Source organism: Lampetra fluviatilis, chromosome 43 (assembly GCF_964198595.1).
Source record: "Lampetra fluviatilis chromosome 43, kcLamFluv1.1, whole genome shotgun sequence".
Classification (NCBI taxonomy): domain Eukaryota; kingdom Metazoa; phylum Chordata; class Hyperoartia; order Petromyzontiformes; family Petromyzontidae; genus Lampetra; species Lampetra fluviatilis.
In genome coordinates, this window is record NC_136317.1 from 8,314,806 (window position 1) to 8,331,861 (window position 17,056).

A 17,056-nucleotide genomic window follows, 5' to 3' on the forward strand; every position below is an offset into this window, starting at 1 on the left:
TCCTCCTGCTCCTCCTCCTCCTGCTGCCTCCCTCTCTCTCTCTACCCTCTTCCTCCTGCTGCTGCTGCTCGCTCTCTCTCCTCTCTCTCCCCTCTCTCTCTCAACCCTCGGGTCTCTTCGCTGGCTGCTCAGCTGTCGCGCGGTGCTGCTCCCCCCGACGGCTTCTCATCGCGCCCTCCTCCTCCTCGTTGGCGGTGGTGGTGGAGGTGAAGGAGGAGGTGGTGGTGAAGGAGGAGGCGTTGTTGGTGGTGGTGAAGGAGGCGGTGGAGGTGAAGGAGGAGGCGTTGTTGGTGGTGGTGGTGAAGAAGGAGGTGGTGGTGGAGGCGGCGGTGGTTTTGGAGTCTGGGGCGGAGCGGCGTCTGAGAAGCGAATGCGGAATTCAGGTGACGCTGGTGATGATTGATGGTTGCTGCCCAGAGAGTGGCAGAGACGACGGCGGTGGGTGGCGAGGGTGGTGAGGGTGGTGCCGGCGATGGTGACGGTGGCAGTGGCGATTGTTGGTGAGGGTGGTGCCAATGGTAGAGGTTGTTATGCTGTGGTGACAGTGTTCGTAATCATAGTGGTTAGTTCTGGTAACAGCGGTGATGGTGGTGACGATGGTATTGGTGCTGATGTGACGATGGTGGTGGTGTTGATGTGGCGATGGTGGTGGTGTTGATGTGGCGATGGTGGTGATGTCTGTGGGATTAACCCGGGGGTTGCTCACGATGTGGTTCTCGTGTTGGTGCCGTGAGGCTTCTTCACGTCGTGTGTGCTGCGTTACACGTGATGACAGTGGCTGTCATAAGGCTGGATGCTCACGTACTCCATTACGCTGTGCAGATCTGTATCTACCATGGGACCTTTCTTGATTCCTTGACAAAGCTGTCTCTGTGGTGTTGGGACATCTTGCCACCTGTTTCACTGCCAGAAAGGGTAAACCCTATTCTTATTTTAATTCACTGAGCAAACGATACGACACTTTAACCCGTGTGCTCATAATACTCGCATTGCAATCGGACTGCCCCTGGTCCTGCTGGTTCCCAGGCTCTATGCGTCCTGTCGCCTTCATTCCGATGGGAGAGGTGAGGGGGCCGATTGCCCGACCGAGGCGAGCTTGTCTAGCCAGGTAAGAGATGCGAGCTTGTGTCACCAGGTAAGAGAGGCGAGTTTGCCTAGCCAGGTAAGAGATCTGAGTTGGCTAGCCAGGTAAGAGATGCGAGCTTGTGTCACCAGGTAGAAGAGGCGAGTTGGCTTAGCCAGGTAAGGGATTCCGAGTTGGCTTAGCAAGTGAGTCGGTCCCACCTCGCGCTCCACAGCTGATGGCCTGGATTCGATCCCCAGCCTCGGAGAAGATTATAATACAGTCCACCTGATACCCAGCCAAACCTGTTCTGGAATGCCTCCACGAGGTTAACTGAACCTTGGATGAGTGTAAACATCAGAACTAGGAAGACAAAGGCAGCTGGGTGCGGTGCTGGCCACACACCCCCCGCCCACCCCCCTGTGTTGCGCTGTGATGTCCCTAACAGCGGATGTTGGTGCCACTCGTTTGGCTATACATGGACAGGGGTGGTGGGGGGGGCGCCCATTTAAAATTGTGTGAGAGGAAATTAATTTGAGTTGGCTATTTCTTCACGTTTTTTTTCCACCGCTTGAAATTAATTCTGTAACGCGGTTGAATTATTATCTATTTAGTTCACGTTGTGGGTCTCTTCATGCCCGCTGCTGCTTTCATTTTTGGGTGACCCGGGGTCACTCGTGCAAACAAAGGCTGCCCTGGTTTCTTGAGCTCTCGGTTTCGGCTATCATAACTTGAACAAAGGTCGGTTTCTTTCCTTGTTTTTCTGGACAGACTAGATGGACGAGACTTGGCCAGTCATCTTAGCACGCCCCATACACCGCGTCACGGCTCCTCAGGCTCCACCGCGGCAGGCCACGGCACCAGGAAACTAAACACAGGTGACAGTCTGCGCAGGCTCGGCACGGCGAGTGACGTCCGCGCGGTCTCCTCGAGTGACGTGCGCGTGTTTGCACAGCGGTGCCACGCTCTCGCCTGAAGTAGGACCCTTCCGCTCGGAGGTGCCCCCGCGTCGCGGAGGCGGTTTGCGGTGTTGAGTTCTTCGCCGGCAGCGGGGGGCGGCTGCCGGGCGGTGCAATTTGTGCCGGGGAGTCCCTCGGAGCGGAAGAGGCCAGGCGCCGGGTCACGGAGAGGAGGGGACGGTGGACGAGTGGGGGCCCCCCCACCCCCCACCCCCACGAGCCAGGGCCCGTGCAAAGCCCAGCTGCGCCATTTCACGCCGAGTCTTCGTCCCACTTTAAACGAAACGATCGCTCCAAAGCAGAGGCCTGAAGTTGGTGGCAGGCAGCGAGCGCCCTCCTTGCGGCGCAGGCGCCCTTGGCGTTGGGTTCGTGCGCACGCACGGGACGCGCACGCGTCCGGGATGTGCTGTGGTGTTGACCCACTGGCTGTGTTTGTCCATCGGTCAGGGCGCGTAGGTTAAGTGTCTTTTGCAAGTAGGGTTGAGCGTGACGTACCGCACTTGCGGAATCTGTGTCGGACAGATTTGGAGCCTGCGGGGCAGGGGTGATGAACGTATGGCCCCGCGGCCGCGCTCCTAGCACGTGGAGAATGGCTCGCAAACATGACAGGATCTGTTAAGGCAAGCATCTTGACCGTACTGATCGGTTACTCTAGAAGGATATTTACGACTGGAAAACGCTGTGTTCATAGTTTTGGCACACCCAGTCACTTCTGCCACTGCGAGTGACCGAGGGGTGTGTCAAGGTGTGGCCCGTCAAAGGTATTTGATAGTCCACTTCGGCCCTCATTCAGGAACATTATCCCCGCCTCTGCTGCCCGGTGATGCTGCTCCCTGGCAGCAGACAACGTTGGCCTCCTCTGCGGCCAGATCCGCCTCGTGCCTACCCAGTTTCAGAGTGTACGCGTCGCAGGGTTTTATCATGAGTGTCGCTCGTTCACCCACTTTTTTCAACGGTTTTACCTAACTTGATTCCTCCGTTTGTCGTGGTCAAATCTTGTAATCAAAATTTCGTCCACTTCCCGTTGTCCAATCAATTCCACATTTTGTACACATGTACTCAGATCCGGTGACAATGTATGCCTGTATCAAAATCGGCATCAATTAATCAATTAATTCGCTACTTTAAAGCAATTTACATTCTGTATGGACGCCTTATTATTTATATATATATATTTGTGTAGGTCAAAAACACCGCGGTCCATAAACTGTGGAATCGGCTCGCACAAAAAATCAGGCGCCGCGTGTCTCAGGCGCCATTGACGTACTTCTCGACCGTGAGTTAAACGAAGTTGTTAGTAAACCGTTGTTTTTTAAAAACTTTTTTAAAGGAGTTTATTTCTGTTCGGTACATGTTCATTTGTGGTGCCCGGGGCTGCCCGAAGATTTTTGGAGGCTTGGGGCAAAATGCCAGACGATGCTCCCTCTGAGACCCCCGCAGTGAAAGCTGTCCCGCCCGCCTCTCCCCTTCCCTCCGTGCGGCCCGAACCGTGGGTCCAGGCCGACTCTCCTCCCCAGGCAGTGCCGCCATCGTCTTGCGGAGACGCATGGGACGCCTCCGGCATCGGACGGCACGGGACGACCTTGGCGGCCCTCGCCGGACGGTAATGAGGAGCGCGGAGCCGCGCTCCCACGCTCTACCGTGATGGACGGCGACGGTCCCCGCCCCTCCCGGCTGCTGGTGGCGCTTGCGCTGGCGGCGCTTGCGCTGGCCGTGCTCCCGGCGCACGGAGCGGAGCACGGCTCCGTGGCGCGGCACGCCATCAAGCTGCACCGTGGGCGCGAGGCGGCCGCACGAGCTGTCAGGAGCGGTGGCGGAGCCAACGGCGGCATTAAACAGTGGGCGTGCGGCCGGCTGGCCACTCTGCTCAAGCACAAAGCCCAGGTGATCCGCAAGCTCAACTCGGCGATCGGCGTGGTGGAGAAGGATGGCAAGATTTCGCCGGAGGAGAAGCTCTTCCAGGTACGTGGAGCTGGAGAGGGGGCGGCCGGTGCGGAGGGGATATGTCGCTGCTGTTGCTGCTGTTACCTTCTGGTGGCAGCAGGTGCGGAACAATGCATCGAGTCATCAATGAAAATGCATTCTTACGCTGACCGCTGGTTCCGCCCAGAATATGATGAACAACGGCACATCTGGTGAACGGGAAAATAGTCCGGGCGCGAGCGGTGTTTGCCGTCGCATCGCAAATGTTCCGCCTATCACCTGTACTGCCGAGCCAACAAACGGGACAAAACAAATAAGAAAAACGCAAATGTAACAAAACCAAAAGTCAACTAAAACTGGAGTAGGTAGCGGCGCGGTGATGGCGTTGTCAGCTGACCCGGCTGCCCGCCTCTCGCCCCCAGGTGCACACGCTGGAGATCTTCCAGAGGGAGCTCAACGACAGCGAGAGTTCCGTGTTCCAGGCCATCGTGGGTCTGCAGCGCGCACTGCAGGGCGACTTCCGGGACCTCCTCAACATGAAGGAGAGCAGTCGCCAGCGGTTGGAGGCCCTGCGGCAGGCGGCCATCAAGGTGCCCACAGGGGGGCGCGAGTGGCGCTCGGGTCGTATGTTCTCACGGTCCGCTCGCACGCTCTGGTATTCATCGCACGCTCAAGATGCGAGTTAAAGAACCATTACGATGTGTCGGTGGCGTCGAGAGTTTTATACGGCAGCCACGTACAGCTCTGTGGGAGGTCTAGACAAGGCCGAGAGCTTGTACGTTGTGTTGCCGACGGGCAGCACGTTGCCGATGAGAACGCCTCGTGTCCCCCCCCCCCCCCACGCGCCAGGAGGAGCAGGAGTACGTGGAGCTGGTGGCGGCAGAGCGGCGCGAGGCGGAGGCCCTGAAAGTGCGAGCGCTGCGCAACCGCAGCCTCTCCATGCTGGACGGCGTGCTGGAGGACGTGCGGCGCGCCGCCAACCGCCTGGAGGAGCGCATCGAGGAGCACGTCTTCGACAACCAGGAGATGGTGAGCCACCCTCCTCGCAGGGCTCGGTCGTTTAGATTTATCCCGCAAGCCACGACGTCTCCTCCTGCGGATGCATGGAACTCTTTCCCGTTACCGGCGACGTCCGCAAGTTGCAGGGCGGGTGGTGTCCCGCTCATCGCTGAATCTCGGAAAGCGCAAGGGGTTCAGCGTTAATTTTATTTTTAAGACATTCGGCTGCAGCGACACTCTATGATAGCTGGCGCAAAGCTATGCCACACGCCTTCCCGCGTGGCCTTTTTTTTCGATTCGATTCCATCCATAATCGATTCCATTCCGATGACGTAAACGTACGTTATCAGAACGAATCGGAAGAAAAAACGATGACGTACACGTCCGTCATCGTACACGTCCGTCATCGCAACGGGAAAGGGTTAGGAGTAGCCCGCGGTGCGACTGCGGTCATGTGGCCTCAAACCTCCCAGAGGCTCCGGGCGCGCGCGCTCAGCTAAAGTTGGACGTCGTTCCGGACACAACGCGCGGCGTCGGGAGAGACGCAGAGAGCGCAGCCACGAAACAAAACGCCCGCGCGGTCAACGGCGCTGACCTCCCACTCGCCGCTCCAGGGGAAAGGCGCCAACGTGGAGGCGGTGTGGCGGCTGGAGGAGCCGGACGAGGACAGCGTGGGGAACATGTCGCGACGCGAGGCCGGCGGGGAGGACCTGGGCCTGAGCATGCTCATCGACTCGCTCAACAACCAGTACGTGCTCACCAAGCCCCGCGACTCCACCATCCCGCGCTCCGACCACCACCTCATCACGGTGAGACGCGGGGCCCTCGTGCCGGGGCAAAAAACGACGACGACGAATGGGTACACGACGCGGTCGTGGAGCAGCCCGATCTCGGGATATCTTTCTGGCTGCCTCTGTGTGGACGTATGCACGTACGTATGGACGCACGCGCCGCGCGCACCGCACGCAGCCAGCCATGCTTATCGGAGGTGCGGAGAGCGCAATGGTTAGCGCGCTGCACTTGGACAATCGCTCGCGGCGAAAGCCGATGACGATGATCTGAATCGGTCCTGGGCCTCTCCCTAGGTCAACTCGGCTTCAAATGAGTATCTGGTCCGATGTGTAAACATCTCCACTGGGGAGACAAAGGCGGCCAGGGCATAGTGCTGGCCACCCACTCGTGTGCCTGGCCCCAGGGCACTGCTGTGTCTTTGTGCTGGTGTTCGGATGCCTCTGTTCCTGGCTCTCTCACCTCAGGACGTCTCTCTGTTTGTGTCTTCGTGTGGTCCCAGGACATCGTTGCCATCGTGCTGCTGTCCCTGCCGTGCGGGTGGCTGTGCATGCTCATGGGGCTGCCCTCAATGTTCGGCTACGTGGTGTGCGGCGTGCTGCTCGGCCCCTCCGGCCTCAACGCCATCAAGGTAACCGCCCCGAGCCCGCGCACCTCCCGCCCCCTCCTGCCACCCCCCCCCCCCCCACATGCTAATGGAACGCTCCGATCGTCGGCTCCTCGAGTCCCGTGGCGTTGTGCCGCACGCGCAGTTCTCGATCGGTCCTCCCCATCGTGCCTTACGTGTCACGTGACATCGCCACACCGCGTGTGTACTACACCTCAGCCTTGTTTTGGACCGCCAACTCTTCATCATCATCATGATCAGCCGTTGTCAGTCCACTGCTGGATGAAGACCTCCCGATGCCACCGCCATCCCTCACGGCCCAGTTCTGCCACAATCCACCTCGCTCCTACAAACGAATCCATCCGATTGCTCCATCTTCGTGGGGGACGTCCTCCTGGACGCGTTCTCCCCGTTGGCTGCCTATCAGCAGGCACAAAACGTGCCGCCTCCGCACCGACCCGCACCGAGTGGGACGGTGAAGTACGGTCGAACGACCCCGATGGCCGACACCGAGGGGGATGGGGGTTGTGCCGTGTTGGCGAGTCGGGCCGTGTGGGCACGCTGAGCCACGTGACGCGGTGTGACGCGTTGTGACGCGGCGTGACGCGGTGTGACGCGGTGTGACGCGGTGTGACGCGGTGTGACGCGGTGTGACGTGGCGTGACGCGGCGTGACGCGGTGTGACGCGGTGTGACGCGGTGTGACACGGTGTGACGCGGTGTGCAGGCCATCGTGCAGGTGGAGACGCTGGGGGAGTTTGGCGTCTTCTTCACGCTCTTCTTCGTGGGGCTCGAGTTTTACCCGGACCGGCTGCGCAAGGTGGTTGCCACGGCCATGCACGCACACACACATACACACACACATACACATGCACGCACGCACACATGCACGCATGCATGCACGCACACATACGCACACATATGCACCAACACACACAAGCACGCATGCACGCGCACGCATACATACACACATACACATACGCACATACGCACACACGCAAGCACACGCACACACACGCACATACATGCACATACATATGCAACGCACACACGGGATAGTGAATGATGCTCACAGGGAAACCACAAACGTGGACAGAACATATACACACATGCACCAAACCACACACACACCTAATCACACACACACAAAGACAAAGATCCCCCGTATAGCCTATTTGCGAGCACCTATGAAGGCCGGCACGGCACACGAGGGGCTGTGGTAACAGGTACTCATTTGAGGCTGATTCAACCTAGGGAAGAGGCTCAGGACTGATTCAGATAATCATCACCGGTGTTGGCACTGAACAGGAATTTAACTTTGGTTGCCGGATTTGCAGTGCAGCGCACTAACCCTTGCACTACCGCTCCCCACTACTGCGTGTGTTCGTGGTGCGTGTGTGATGCGAGCGTGGTGCGTGCTTGGTGCGTGTGTGATGCGTGTGTGATGCGTGCGAGGTGTGTGATGCGTGCTTGGTGTGTGCGTGGTGCGTGCGTGGTGCGTGCGAGTGTGCGTGCGAGTGTGCGAGTGGTGCGTGTGTGGTGCGAGCGTGGTGCGTGCGAGTGTGCGTGCGAGTGTGCGTGTGTGGTGCGTGTGTGGTGCGTGCGTGGTGCGTGCGTGGTGCGTGCCTGGTGCGTGCATGGTGCGTGCGTGGTGCGTGCGTGGTGCGTGCGTGGTGCGTGTGTGGTGCGTGCGAGTGTGCGTGCGTGCTTGGTGCGTGCTTGGTGCGTGTGTGGTGCGTGCGAGTGTGCGTGCGAGTGTGCGTGCGTGCTTGGTGCGTGCTTGGTGCGTGTGTGGTGCGAGCGTGGTGCGTGTGTGATGCGTGTGTGGTGCGAGCGTGGTGTGTGTGTGATGCGTGTGTGATGCGTGTGTGATGCGTGCGAGGTGTGTGTGTGATGCGTGCTTGGTGTGTGCGTGGTGCGTGCGTGGTGCGTGCGAGTGTGCGTGCGAGTGTGCGAGTGGTGCGTGTGTGGTGCGAGCGTGGTGCGTGCGAGTGTGCGTGCGTGCGAGTGTGCGTGTGTGGTGCGTGTGTGGTGCGTGCGTGGTGCGTGCGTGGTGCGTGCCTGGTGCGTGCATGGTGCGTGCGTGGTGCGTGCGTGGTGCGTGCGTGGTGCGTGTGTGGTGCGTGCGAGTGTGCGTGCGTGCTTGGTGCGTGCTTGGTGCGTGTGTGGTGCGTGCGAGTGTGCGTGCGAGTGTGCGTGCGTGCTTGGTGCGTGCTTGGTGCGTGTGTGGTGCGAGCGTGGTGCGTGTGTGATGCGTGTGTGGTGCGAGCGTGGTGTGTGTGTGATGCGTGTGTGATGCGTGTGTGGTGCGAGCGTGGTGCAAGCGTGGTGCGTGTGTGATGCGTGTGTGATGCGTGTGTGATGCGTGCGTGCGTGTAGGTGTGGCGCGTCGCTCTGCAGACCCCGCTGGCCATGATGGTGCTGATGCTGGGCACGGGGCTGCTGTGGGGCCACGTGCTACACATCCCACCCAACCAGAGCCTCTTCATCTCCGCGTGCCTCTCGCTCTCCAGCACGCCGCTCATCTCCAAGTTCCTGCAGGCGGCCGGCGCGCGGCCCGACAAGGAGGGTGGGTTCCCCGTGCCCTCGGCCTCCGGCCCCGACGGCTCGACGGCTCCTAGGCCCGCATGGTCCCGAGGCCCGCGCGGCCTCCAGCCTTCCGTGACCTCTTAAGCCTACGTGACCCCTACCGTGTGTGCTCAGAACAGCGACGTGTAAAGCCCCTTTACGTGAGCGCAGGGGTGAGAAGCCTCTTCCTTACTCGGGGTCGATCCACCGATGGTCATGGGGGTCATGGGGTGAAGGGGTCAAATAGGACTTTCCTATACCTTTGGTCCGGTGATCACGCATTAACACACACACTTCAGCCACGTCCGTCACTGCAAGAGGCCCTTGCGGTAACAGGAGCTAAAGTTATAAACTCAATATTTGCCAGGTTTGAAAATTCCCCCTCCCGAGTACCCGATTGGTGGAGCCCAGTGGCAGAAGAGTGATATTGTGCTGCGGGTCGTTTCGTAGCAGGAGATCGTATGGAATGAAGTCGTGGGGCCGGATCCCACCCATGGGTCGCGCGTTCCCAAGCCGCGCCGGGGGGAGGGGTTTAAACTCCGCAGGAGGGATATTTCCCGTGGACGTTCGGCTGATTCTGCCCCTCCACTGCCCTCCCCACTGTCGCCAGGAGACGGGGACTACAGCAGCATGCTGCTGGGCATCCTGGTGGTGCAGGACATGCAGCTGAGCGTCATCATCGCGCTCATGCCCACGCTCGCGCAGGCCGGCACGGCACACCCCGCCAGGTACCCTGACCCGGGTCACCAACATGACGAAAGTAAAACAAATGGAATAAAGTCACAGCAATGGAGCGAGATGAGATCAGAAATGTAGGCAACTACATTCATAGACAACGGACTTCATCCTTCTAAGTCCATCTCCCTTCCCTGCCTGCGCCCGGTTCCATTGTGAATTGAGTGCCGTAGCCCGTGTTGCCGGAGTGTGCCGAGCAGCGCATGGGGCAGGCGTGCGGAACCAGGCCTCTGCCACCGCTCCGCCAACGACTCGGCCGCTCGTTTTGCCACAACCATTCTTGCGCACTCACTTTGGGTCGTGAGACGAGCCGTCGAGCTTGAGAGGGTGGTGACATGGCGGCCGCTGGCAAGTCTTCACGCCGTCCTCTCGACGCGCGGGGCACTATGAGAATTCCCAGTGTGGCCCTGTGCGTGTGTGCGTGCGTGTGTGTGCATGTGCGTGTGCGTGTGCGTGCGTGCATGCGCGGGGAGCGGTAGCGCCGCTGCGCTATGAAGCCGGCGTCCCGAGTTTGATTCCCGGTCACGGCCAACAGCAGTGATGATTATCTGAATCGGTCCCCTAGGTCGACTCGGCCTGAAATGAGTACCTCGTGCGATGTGTAAACATCGCCACTGGGGAGACAAAGGCGGCCGCGCGTGATGGTGACTACCCTCCCCCTCGTGTGCCATGTCGGCCCGTAATAGGCGCTCGCTAACAGCACTTGCTCCTACGGTCTGTTAAGGGTATAATGGGGGGATCTTTGTGTGCTTGTGTCCGTGTGCATGTCCGCGTGTGTGCGTGTGCCCCGGCAGTGCGCTGTGGGAGTGGGTGCGCGTGTCGGGGCTGGTGGGCCGCGTGCTCGCGTCCATGGCCGGCGTGCTGCTGCTCTGCGTGCTGCTCCGGTCGCGCGTCATCGGCCCCTTCTACCGCCGCCTGCACAGCGCCAGCGCGCGCGCCGGCAGCCCCGAGCTGCTCACGCTCGGCCTCTCCGCGTTCATCTTCGCCATGCTGCGGGTGGGGCATGCGCACGCGGGCAAAGCTCGGCCCACACGGCCTCGGCGCGCCGTCGGGGCGAGTGGCGCGTTAACGAGGTCGCGGGAACGACGACGGTCCTCACCGCGGCCCCCCTGCTCCCCACGCCGCCCCCCCCCCCCTTCCCCTGCAGGTGACAGAGGCGTTGGAAGTGTCGATGGAGCTGGGCTGCTTCCTGTCGGGCGTCCTCGTCTCCTCGCTGGGCCACGTCGTCACCGAGGAGGTGAGCAGCTGCCTGGAGCCGATCCGCGACTTCCTCGCCATCCTCTTCTTCGCCTCGATAGGTGAGCGTCGCCTCCGCAGGTGAGAGAGTTGATGGCAGACGGTTGACGTCGGATTAATCGACCAGCAATTGGAATCGACTACTTCTGCTGTGGTCGATTATGCAGCCCTCCCCGTTTAAAACTCTCAGCCACCTCCTACGTCAAACCCCCCCTGTGAGCCACGCCCGGCATGAAGCGGCCCCACCCATCACCTGTAGTCTCGCGGCGCACTTGGGAGCAAGTGAAGACTTTTTCCCAACGATATTCGTGCCGTCCACTTAGCCGGGTAATCGGAGGATGGGTCGAGTGGTGGTTTAGTTTCACGAAGCTGACCGCGCGTGCGGCCGTGCATGCCGTGTTGACCGCGCGCCTCGCGCCCTCTGACGCCTGACCCTCGAACCCCCCCCACCCCACCCCACCCCACCCGCGCTCCCCCAGGGCTACACGTGTTCCCCACGTTCGTGCTCTATGAGTTCTCCACGCTGCTCTTTCTCACCCTCTTCGTCGTCTTCGTCAAGGTAAACGGCGCCCGGCACGACGCTTGCCCACGAGAGCGCAAGGGGGAATACACCTGCGGGAGATTTGACGTCGCACGCAAATTGTACGCGCGAGATCTCATAGCTGGGTTGATCGTGCCCGCTGCTTGGATGGGCGACCAACGTGCGTAAAGGGCGCCGCTCGCGGGGCTACGCAGTGGGCAGCAGCGGCCAACGCAGCAAAACCGCGTCTCTGTTTCCACGCCTTCACCGACTCGCACCGATCCGAGTGGCGAAGTGTCGTCAAAATTCTCGCACGTGCGTGGTGCGTGTTCCTTGTCCCCCGTGCGTTTCCCGCAGTTCGCCTTTGCGTCGGCGGTACTGTGGGTGGTGCTGCCGCGGGGCAGCCGCTACCTCTGCTGGGTGGTGGCGTCGGGCCTGGCCCAGGTCAGCGAGTTTAGCTTCGTGCTGGGGAGCCGTGCTCGCCGTGCCGGCATCGTGTCCCGCGAGGTGAGGCGCCGGCTCGGCACGCAGGGCCGCACGCGCGCGCACGCACGGGGAACACAGTGTACACACAGGGAGCGCGGTAAGCGCAGCACACGCAGCACACGCATGCACGTCTCAATATCTTGACGGCTGCATATCTCACGGGAGAGTGCAAACAGATGTGATGCGCACACTGAGATCGGTGGGAGACGTGGAGAGGCGTTGAATGAAAATGTAGCTTCCTCCACGCTGTCTCCCTGTGATGTCGCGTTGGGTTCCTGTAGACGATGGAGCACCCTGCGTTACGTGACGAAGTCGTGCGCTCACGCGAGCCGCTGCCCCCCCCCCCCCCCCCCCAGGTCTACCTGCTCATCTTGAGCGTGACCACGCTGAGCCTGCTGCTGGCGCCCGCGCTGTGGCGCCTGTCCCTCGCCCGGTGCCTGCCCCCCACGGCGGACCGCAGGGTGGCAGCGTGACGGGCGGTGGCCGCCACCGCAGCGAGCCGCGCTGCCACGGCGGGGGCCTCACCAGAGGGCCCACGGCACTCCTGACCGGCACTCCTCACCGACACTCCTCACCGGCATGCCACCAACCCCACAATACACATTTTCAGCTCCACTCCCTGCATCACAACATTTGTCTGCCACTCTCAAACTCCATCAGACCTGCACTCCAATCTTAAACGCCGACAGCTGCACACCACCACAACCACACCAACCGTACACCTTACACCCTGATACACTGCATAACCCACCTCACAATGCACGCCACACCTCACATTCCAAACCTCACCCCACACACACCCCCCAGGGGGGGCGAGTGAGACTCCCTGGGGAACCAGCAGGCTCCGTGAGGCGCTTGCCGAGAACGCGGCTTTCAGCCGGACACGGTCACCCCTGGTGCCTGGGCGAAAGAACATCACAAACACAGCAGGACTCACGGGAAGCACTTTGCTGTGCACAGGCTGCCCGATGCAGGCCCTGCGTGCGCGACGGGGAATTCCACACGAGAGATATTCTAATTTGGAACCGGTGGACTGCGTTTACAGCTCGGTCGGAACCGCCTCGGATCAAAATGTCCTGCGACCGGCGGCAGGGTTTCGTTTAGGTTCTCGTTGCGACAATACTCGTCGTCGTCGTCGTCGTTAGCGGAGACTGGAAGCCGGGATCAAATGTCCGCGAGCGGCGCGCGGATGCGTTCGTCCGCGCGGACCCCCGAGTTGTGCAATACGCGGCGAGCGAGCGGTGTGTGAGGCAAGAGGGGGCGCGTGCCAAGAGTGACGGTCGCCATGGTGCCCCCCTCCCCCTCCTCCATCACCTCTCGCCGCCGAATCGCCGATTCACGTTTGCTGCATAGCCGGCGTAGGAATTCTCGGGAAGCCATTGCTGTTGCTGTTGGGGAAGTGGTTTCCTATAGATCCAGAAATCCTTGATGAGCGAGGTTATTCCAAGCGCGCGTGCCCATGCATGGGCGTGTGTGCGTGTCAGAGTAACGGTCGTGTGTTGCAATATTCGTCGCGTCAGGGGACGCTGGAAACATTAAACGGTCCACCGTAAGAGCTTGCGCTTGGACCAAACGTGAAGCTGAGATATGTGGGCGTGCGATGCATCTCGAGAGGCACACGGGCGTAGTAAAATCCTCGTGGTTGAACTATGCGGCGCTAATGTGGTTGACAAGCCGTTGAATGTAATAAGATTATGGCCACTAGTTTCGCCGATGGTGGCGTGGGTACCCTATATTGTCAGGTGTACGATTGCCTAACCGAGATAGCGTTTATACTCGCCCTGGCCGAAGCACGTGCTTAACCTATCGGCCGGCTTTATGACTCCATTGGCGCCCATGCTGTGCGCGTTCAAGACACGCAATAACTCGGCCATCGAATATTCGTGACCGTGTTTTCATTCGAAGGATCGACTCTTGCGGTGCATTCCAGTGGGGATGGACTCGGCACTCACGTGCAACGGCATCTCAAGAGCGTGCGCGCAGGAACCGTGGTCGTAGTTTTCCTTTATGCAAGCAGTGGGCGAGCGATCGGCCAGTTGAGATGCATGACAAGGGTGACCAAGGTTGCATCAAGTCATTGAGAGTACATTCGCATTTAGGATCCGTGTTTGTTTTGTCGAGGGAAGCAGTCACGGCCGGAGGGAAGAAGGGGGAGGGTCCTGTTTTACAAACCTCGTCGTTTGTACCGTTGCTCAAGTTTCCGTCTCCGTGCAGTTTCGTGACAAAGTCAGTGTGATGATGCACGTGTCTTGAGCCGTAATTTATTGATGACGAGACGCATGGTCGCTGGATATCACTGCCACTCAGATTATCAAACGCAGCGGTCTGTATGTGAGCAGCGTGATGTTAGCCTTTGCCGAATCGATGTGATCTGGAACGCCATCGCGCTTCGTGGCAAGCCGCGGCGACGCATCGACGGAGCCGTCCAGCTGTCTCCCGGCCGAGCGCGTTTTTCTCGCTCGCTCTGAGACGGCAGGTCGTCGATGGAGGTGCGTGCGCACGCACGCCGCAGGATGGACGCGTGGGAGGGGAGAGGAAAGTGGAGGGGTCGGTTTCACGGTGTTCAAGTTCGGGGCATCTGAGCGGCCGCTGCCGTTCCGACTGGTCCTCAGTCTGGCTGAGCAGATGGCCGGGGGAGGGCCCGTCAGCCCCACCTTTGCCCGGTCTGCCCCATCGTCCCACCCTGAGGACCCTGACCTCACGAACGCGAGGCTTGGGTAAATCTTGGACTGTTGATGTGGTGACATTGCGTTGGCAGCGGTGCACAAAGCACAATTATAAATAAATAAAAACACTCGACACATCCGTCACTAACACTGTGGTCTTAAAGGAAAAGTGTGCAATAGGCGACGTTTTGCGCAGTGGCCCGGATAGAGAAGCCACTCTGGCCTCTGTGCTACGAAGCGTCATTACCTAAAACGTCGCCTGTCGCATACTTGAGTATGCAGAATCTGTTGTTTAAAAAAGCTGTAAATTCTCAACTCTCCAGGTGTTCACCTACGCCGGTTTTAAGGCGCCGCAGTGGGGGTGGAATGATTCACTCGCCGCCTCTCTCCCACGTCCCGCGACCCGATGAATGGTTTCTATCGAGGCTCGTCACTCGATTGCACAACACGTTTAAACATCGCCGTGAATGGTAGCGGTCGCCAGTGGTTGCACAGGGGTCACGTGCAGAACAACGGATGTGGACATCGCATACGAACCGAACAGCGTCGATGCTCGCGTGGCGTGACGTGACGCATTCGGCGTGAGAGCAACAATCAATTTTCAGCGATGAGTCGATGCATCATCGCACCCCGAAGCTTACGCGTCAAGTGCAATGCGCAGCCACGATTGCTACTTATTCTGCAGAAGTGCAATTGTCAGAAAATCTCCAGACTGTCGTATGTTTGGCTGTTACGGTCTGGGCATTGTTCGTGATGAGCATGACGATGTTTTTGTTTGTATCCATGTTATTGTTACTCTGTGCTTGTCCGCCAGTGCCAGTGCAGACCCGCAGCGAATGATTGGGTTTTGAGAAAGCTCGCCCCGCTTTGAGCACAGCGGCGCACACGGCCAGGGCTTTAATTTTGCACTGAATATTTGTTTCGGGTCGTTGGTTTAAGGGTGGGATATGTGGCACGCGAAACTCGTAGCCGCAGCCATGGAGAGGATGAACGTGGATGCGGTGTGCCAGGTGTGTGAATATTTCCCGGGTGGCCAAATCGGACCCCGGCTGAAATGGAATCGGTGGTGGCCAGGCATACGATCCTGCCCTTGAAGACGCAGGTGCGTGCGTCCAGGGCGCGTGTCGAAGTGCGGAGAGGCGCGTGCAGCCAGGATTAAAGTCTACGAGCCGGGCGTTGCTGAACTGATTGGATCTTTTTGTTTAAACTCGCACACGATTATGAAACGGGTCACTCCCTGCCTGACTCGCCTGCGGCTGCAGCCAAAACCGCTGTTGTAGCCACGAGATGTTGACTCAAAGGCTTCGGGAGAGAGCGCTGTGGGCAGCGCACATCAAAGAGGCTCCTTTTGCTTGGCTGGGAACGGCAGCTGCTTGGAATTCGGTTGCCCATGGCGCGCGATTCCAGGACATTTATCGCAAAATTTATCCTCGCAGTGGCTATTGCCACGTGACGGGGCTCGCACAGGAGTGATGGGACGTCGGTGCACGATGCTGCTGGTGCTCTACCGGTGTCGCTCCCAGGTGTACAGGCTCCGAAACTGGGGCCAGAGGAACTTGCGCACAGTTGAATGCTCTGCACTTTCGCCTGCGTGCCGACACGTAGACAGGGTGCAATATCGGACCGAATATTCTCCCGGGCGCTGGGAGACCGGAGGTGGCACGTGACGAGTCGCCACGGTCATACCAAGAGACTTGACACACTACTGGATGTGGTGTGTGCCGTTTACGGAAACACTTTTACTGGTAGGAACCTCCTGGTTACACCAGCCCACAGGGGATTATTGTGTCCGTCGGTCGTGCAGGGAGGGGCTGGGTGGGGAGGGAGGGCTCGGTGGGGAGGGGAGGGTTGGGTAGGGGCTGGGAGGGGAGGTGGGGAGGGCCTGGGTGGGGAGGGTGGGGCTGGGTGGGGAGGGGAGGGGCTGGTCACCCCGTGGTGCCCTTATAAAATTCAACGTTTAACCTACTCACGCCGGCTTGTGCCCGCCCTCACAGTCGGGCATATTTGCGGAATACACCACGCCGCCGTTGACCCTGGCCATTGACCGAGCAACCCAACGTTCCTACCAGCTCCCTCCGCAGGAGTGTGTTTGGGTGACCGACCTGGACAGATCCAGCAGAATCAGTGTTTATTTTTACTGGAGGAATCCGATGAGCTATAAAGCTCTTTTTCATATATGCCCAGCAGGGGCGAGTCCGAAAGTTACAATTAAGCCCTGGATAAATGTATGCCCACTTGTGATATGTGTGGACAGGTCGCCTCTGCAAAAGTGTTAATAGCTCAGTGGGCTTTAACTGGTGAATAAGTACTGTAGTTACGTTTGTAATGGGCTCCATTAGGCGCACAACGTTCTATTACATGGGGTGCTAACCACCGGCCCGATTCTAACTATCACACACCAGCACTCTCTATATACGGACTCTAGCGTGACTCAGCCAGTAGGGCTACTGGCTGGGCCGCTGACTGGAGGCTCGACTCTTGAGATGTCTTCACGATGCCTCTTCCA

General features: G+C 59.6%; 1 protein-coding gene across 5 annotated transcripts; it reads left to right on the top strand.

The window, feature by feature from the left end:
• The first annotated feature begins 46 nt into the window (after window positions 1–46).
• Window positions 47–16,354, top strand: SLC9D1 (solute carrier family 9 member D1). 5 transcript variants are annotated; one of them, XM_078876294.1, is made up of 15 exons: window positions 47–206; window positions 1,835–1,941; window positions 3,522–3,984; window positions 4,368–4,535; window positions 4,795–4,974; window positions 5,559–5,753; window positions 6,236–6,364; window positions 7,067–7,159; window positions 8,719–8,908; window positions 9,518–9,635; window positions 10,437–10,638; window positions 10,790–10,940; window positions 11,358–11,437; window positions 11,756–11,905; window positions 12,241–16,354. In XM_078876294.1, the coding sequence occupies exons 3-15, from the start codon at window positions 3,667–3,669 to the stop codon at window positions 12,355–12,357; spliced, it is 2,091 nt and encodes a 696-aa protein (XP_078732420.1). In that variant the 5' UTR covers window positions 47–206; window positions 1,835–1,941; window positions 3,522–3,666; the 3' UTR covers window positions 12,358–16,354. The 5 variants fall into 5 exon arrangements, with proteins under 5 accessions (XP_078732420.1, XP_078732422.1, XP_078732418.1 ...); XM_078876296.1 differs by having other exon boundaries at window positions 1,840–1,941; XM_078876292.1 differs by lacking the exon at window positions 47–206 and adding an exon at window positions 272–383.
• Window positions 16,355–17,056: the final 702 nt, after the last annotated feature.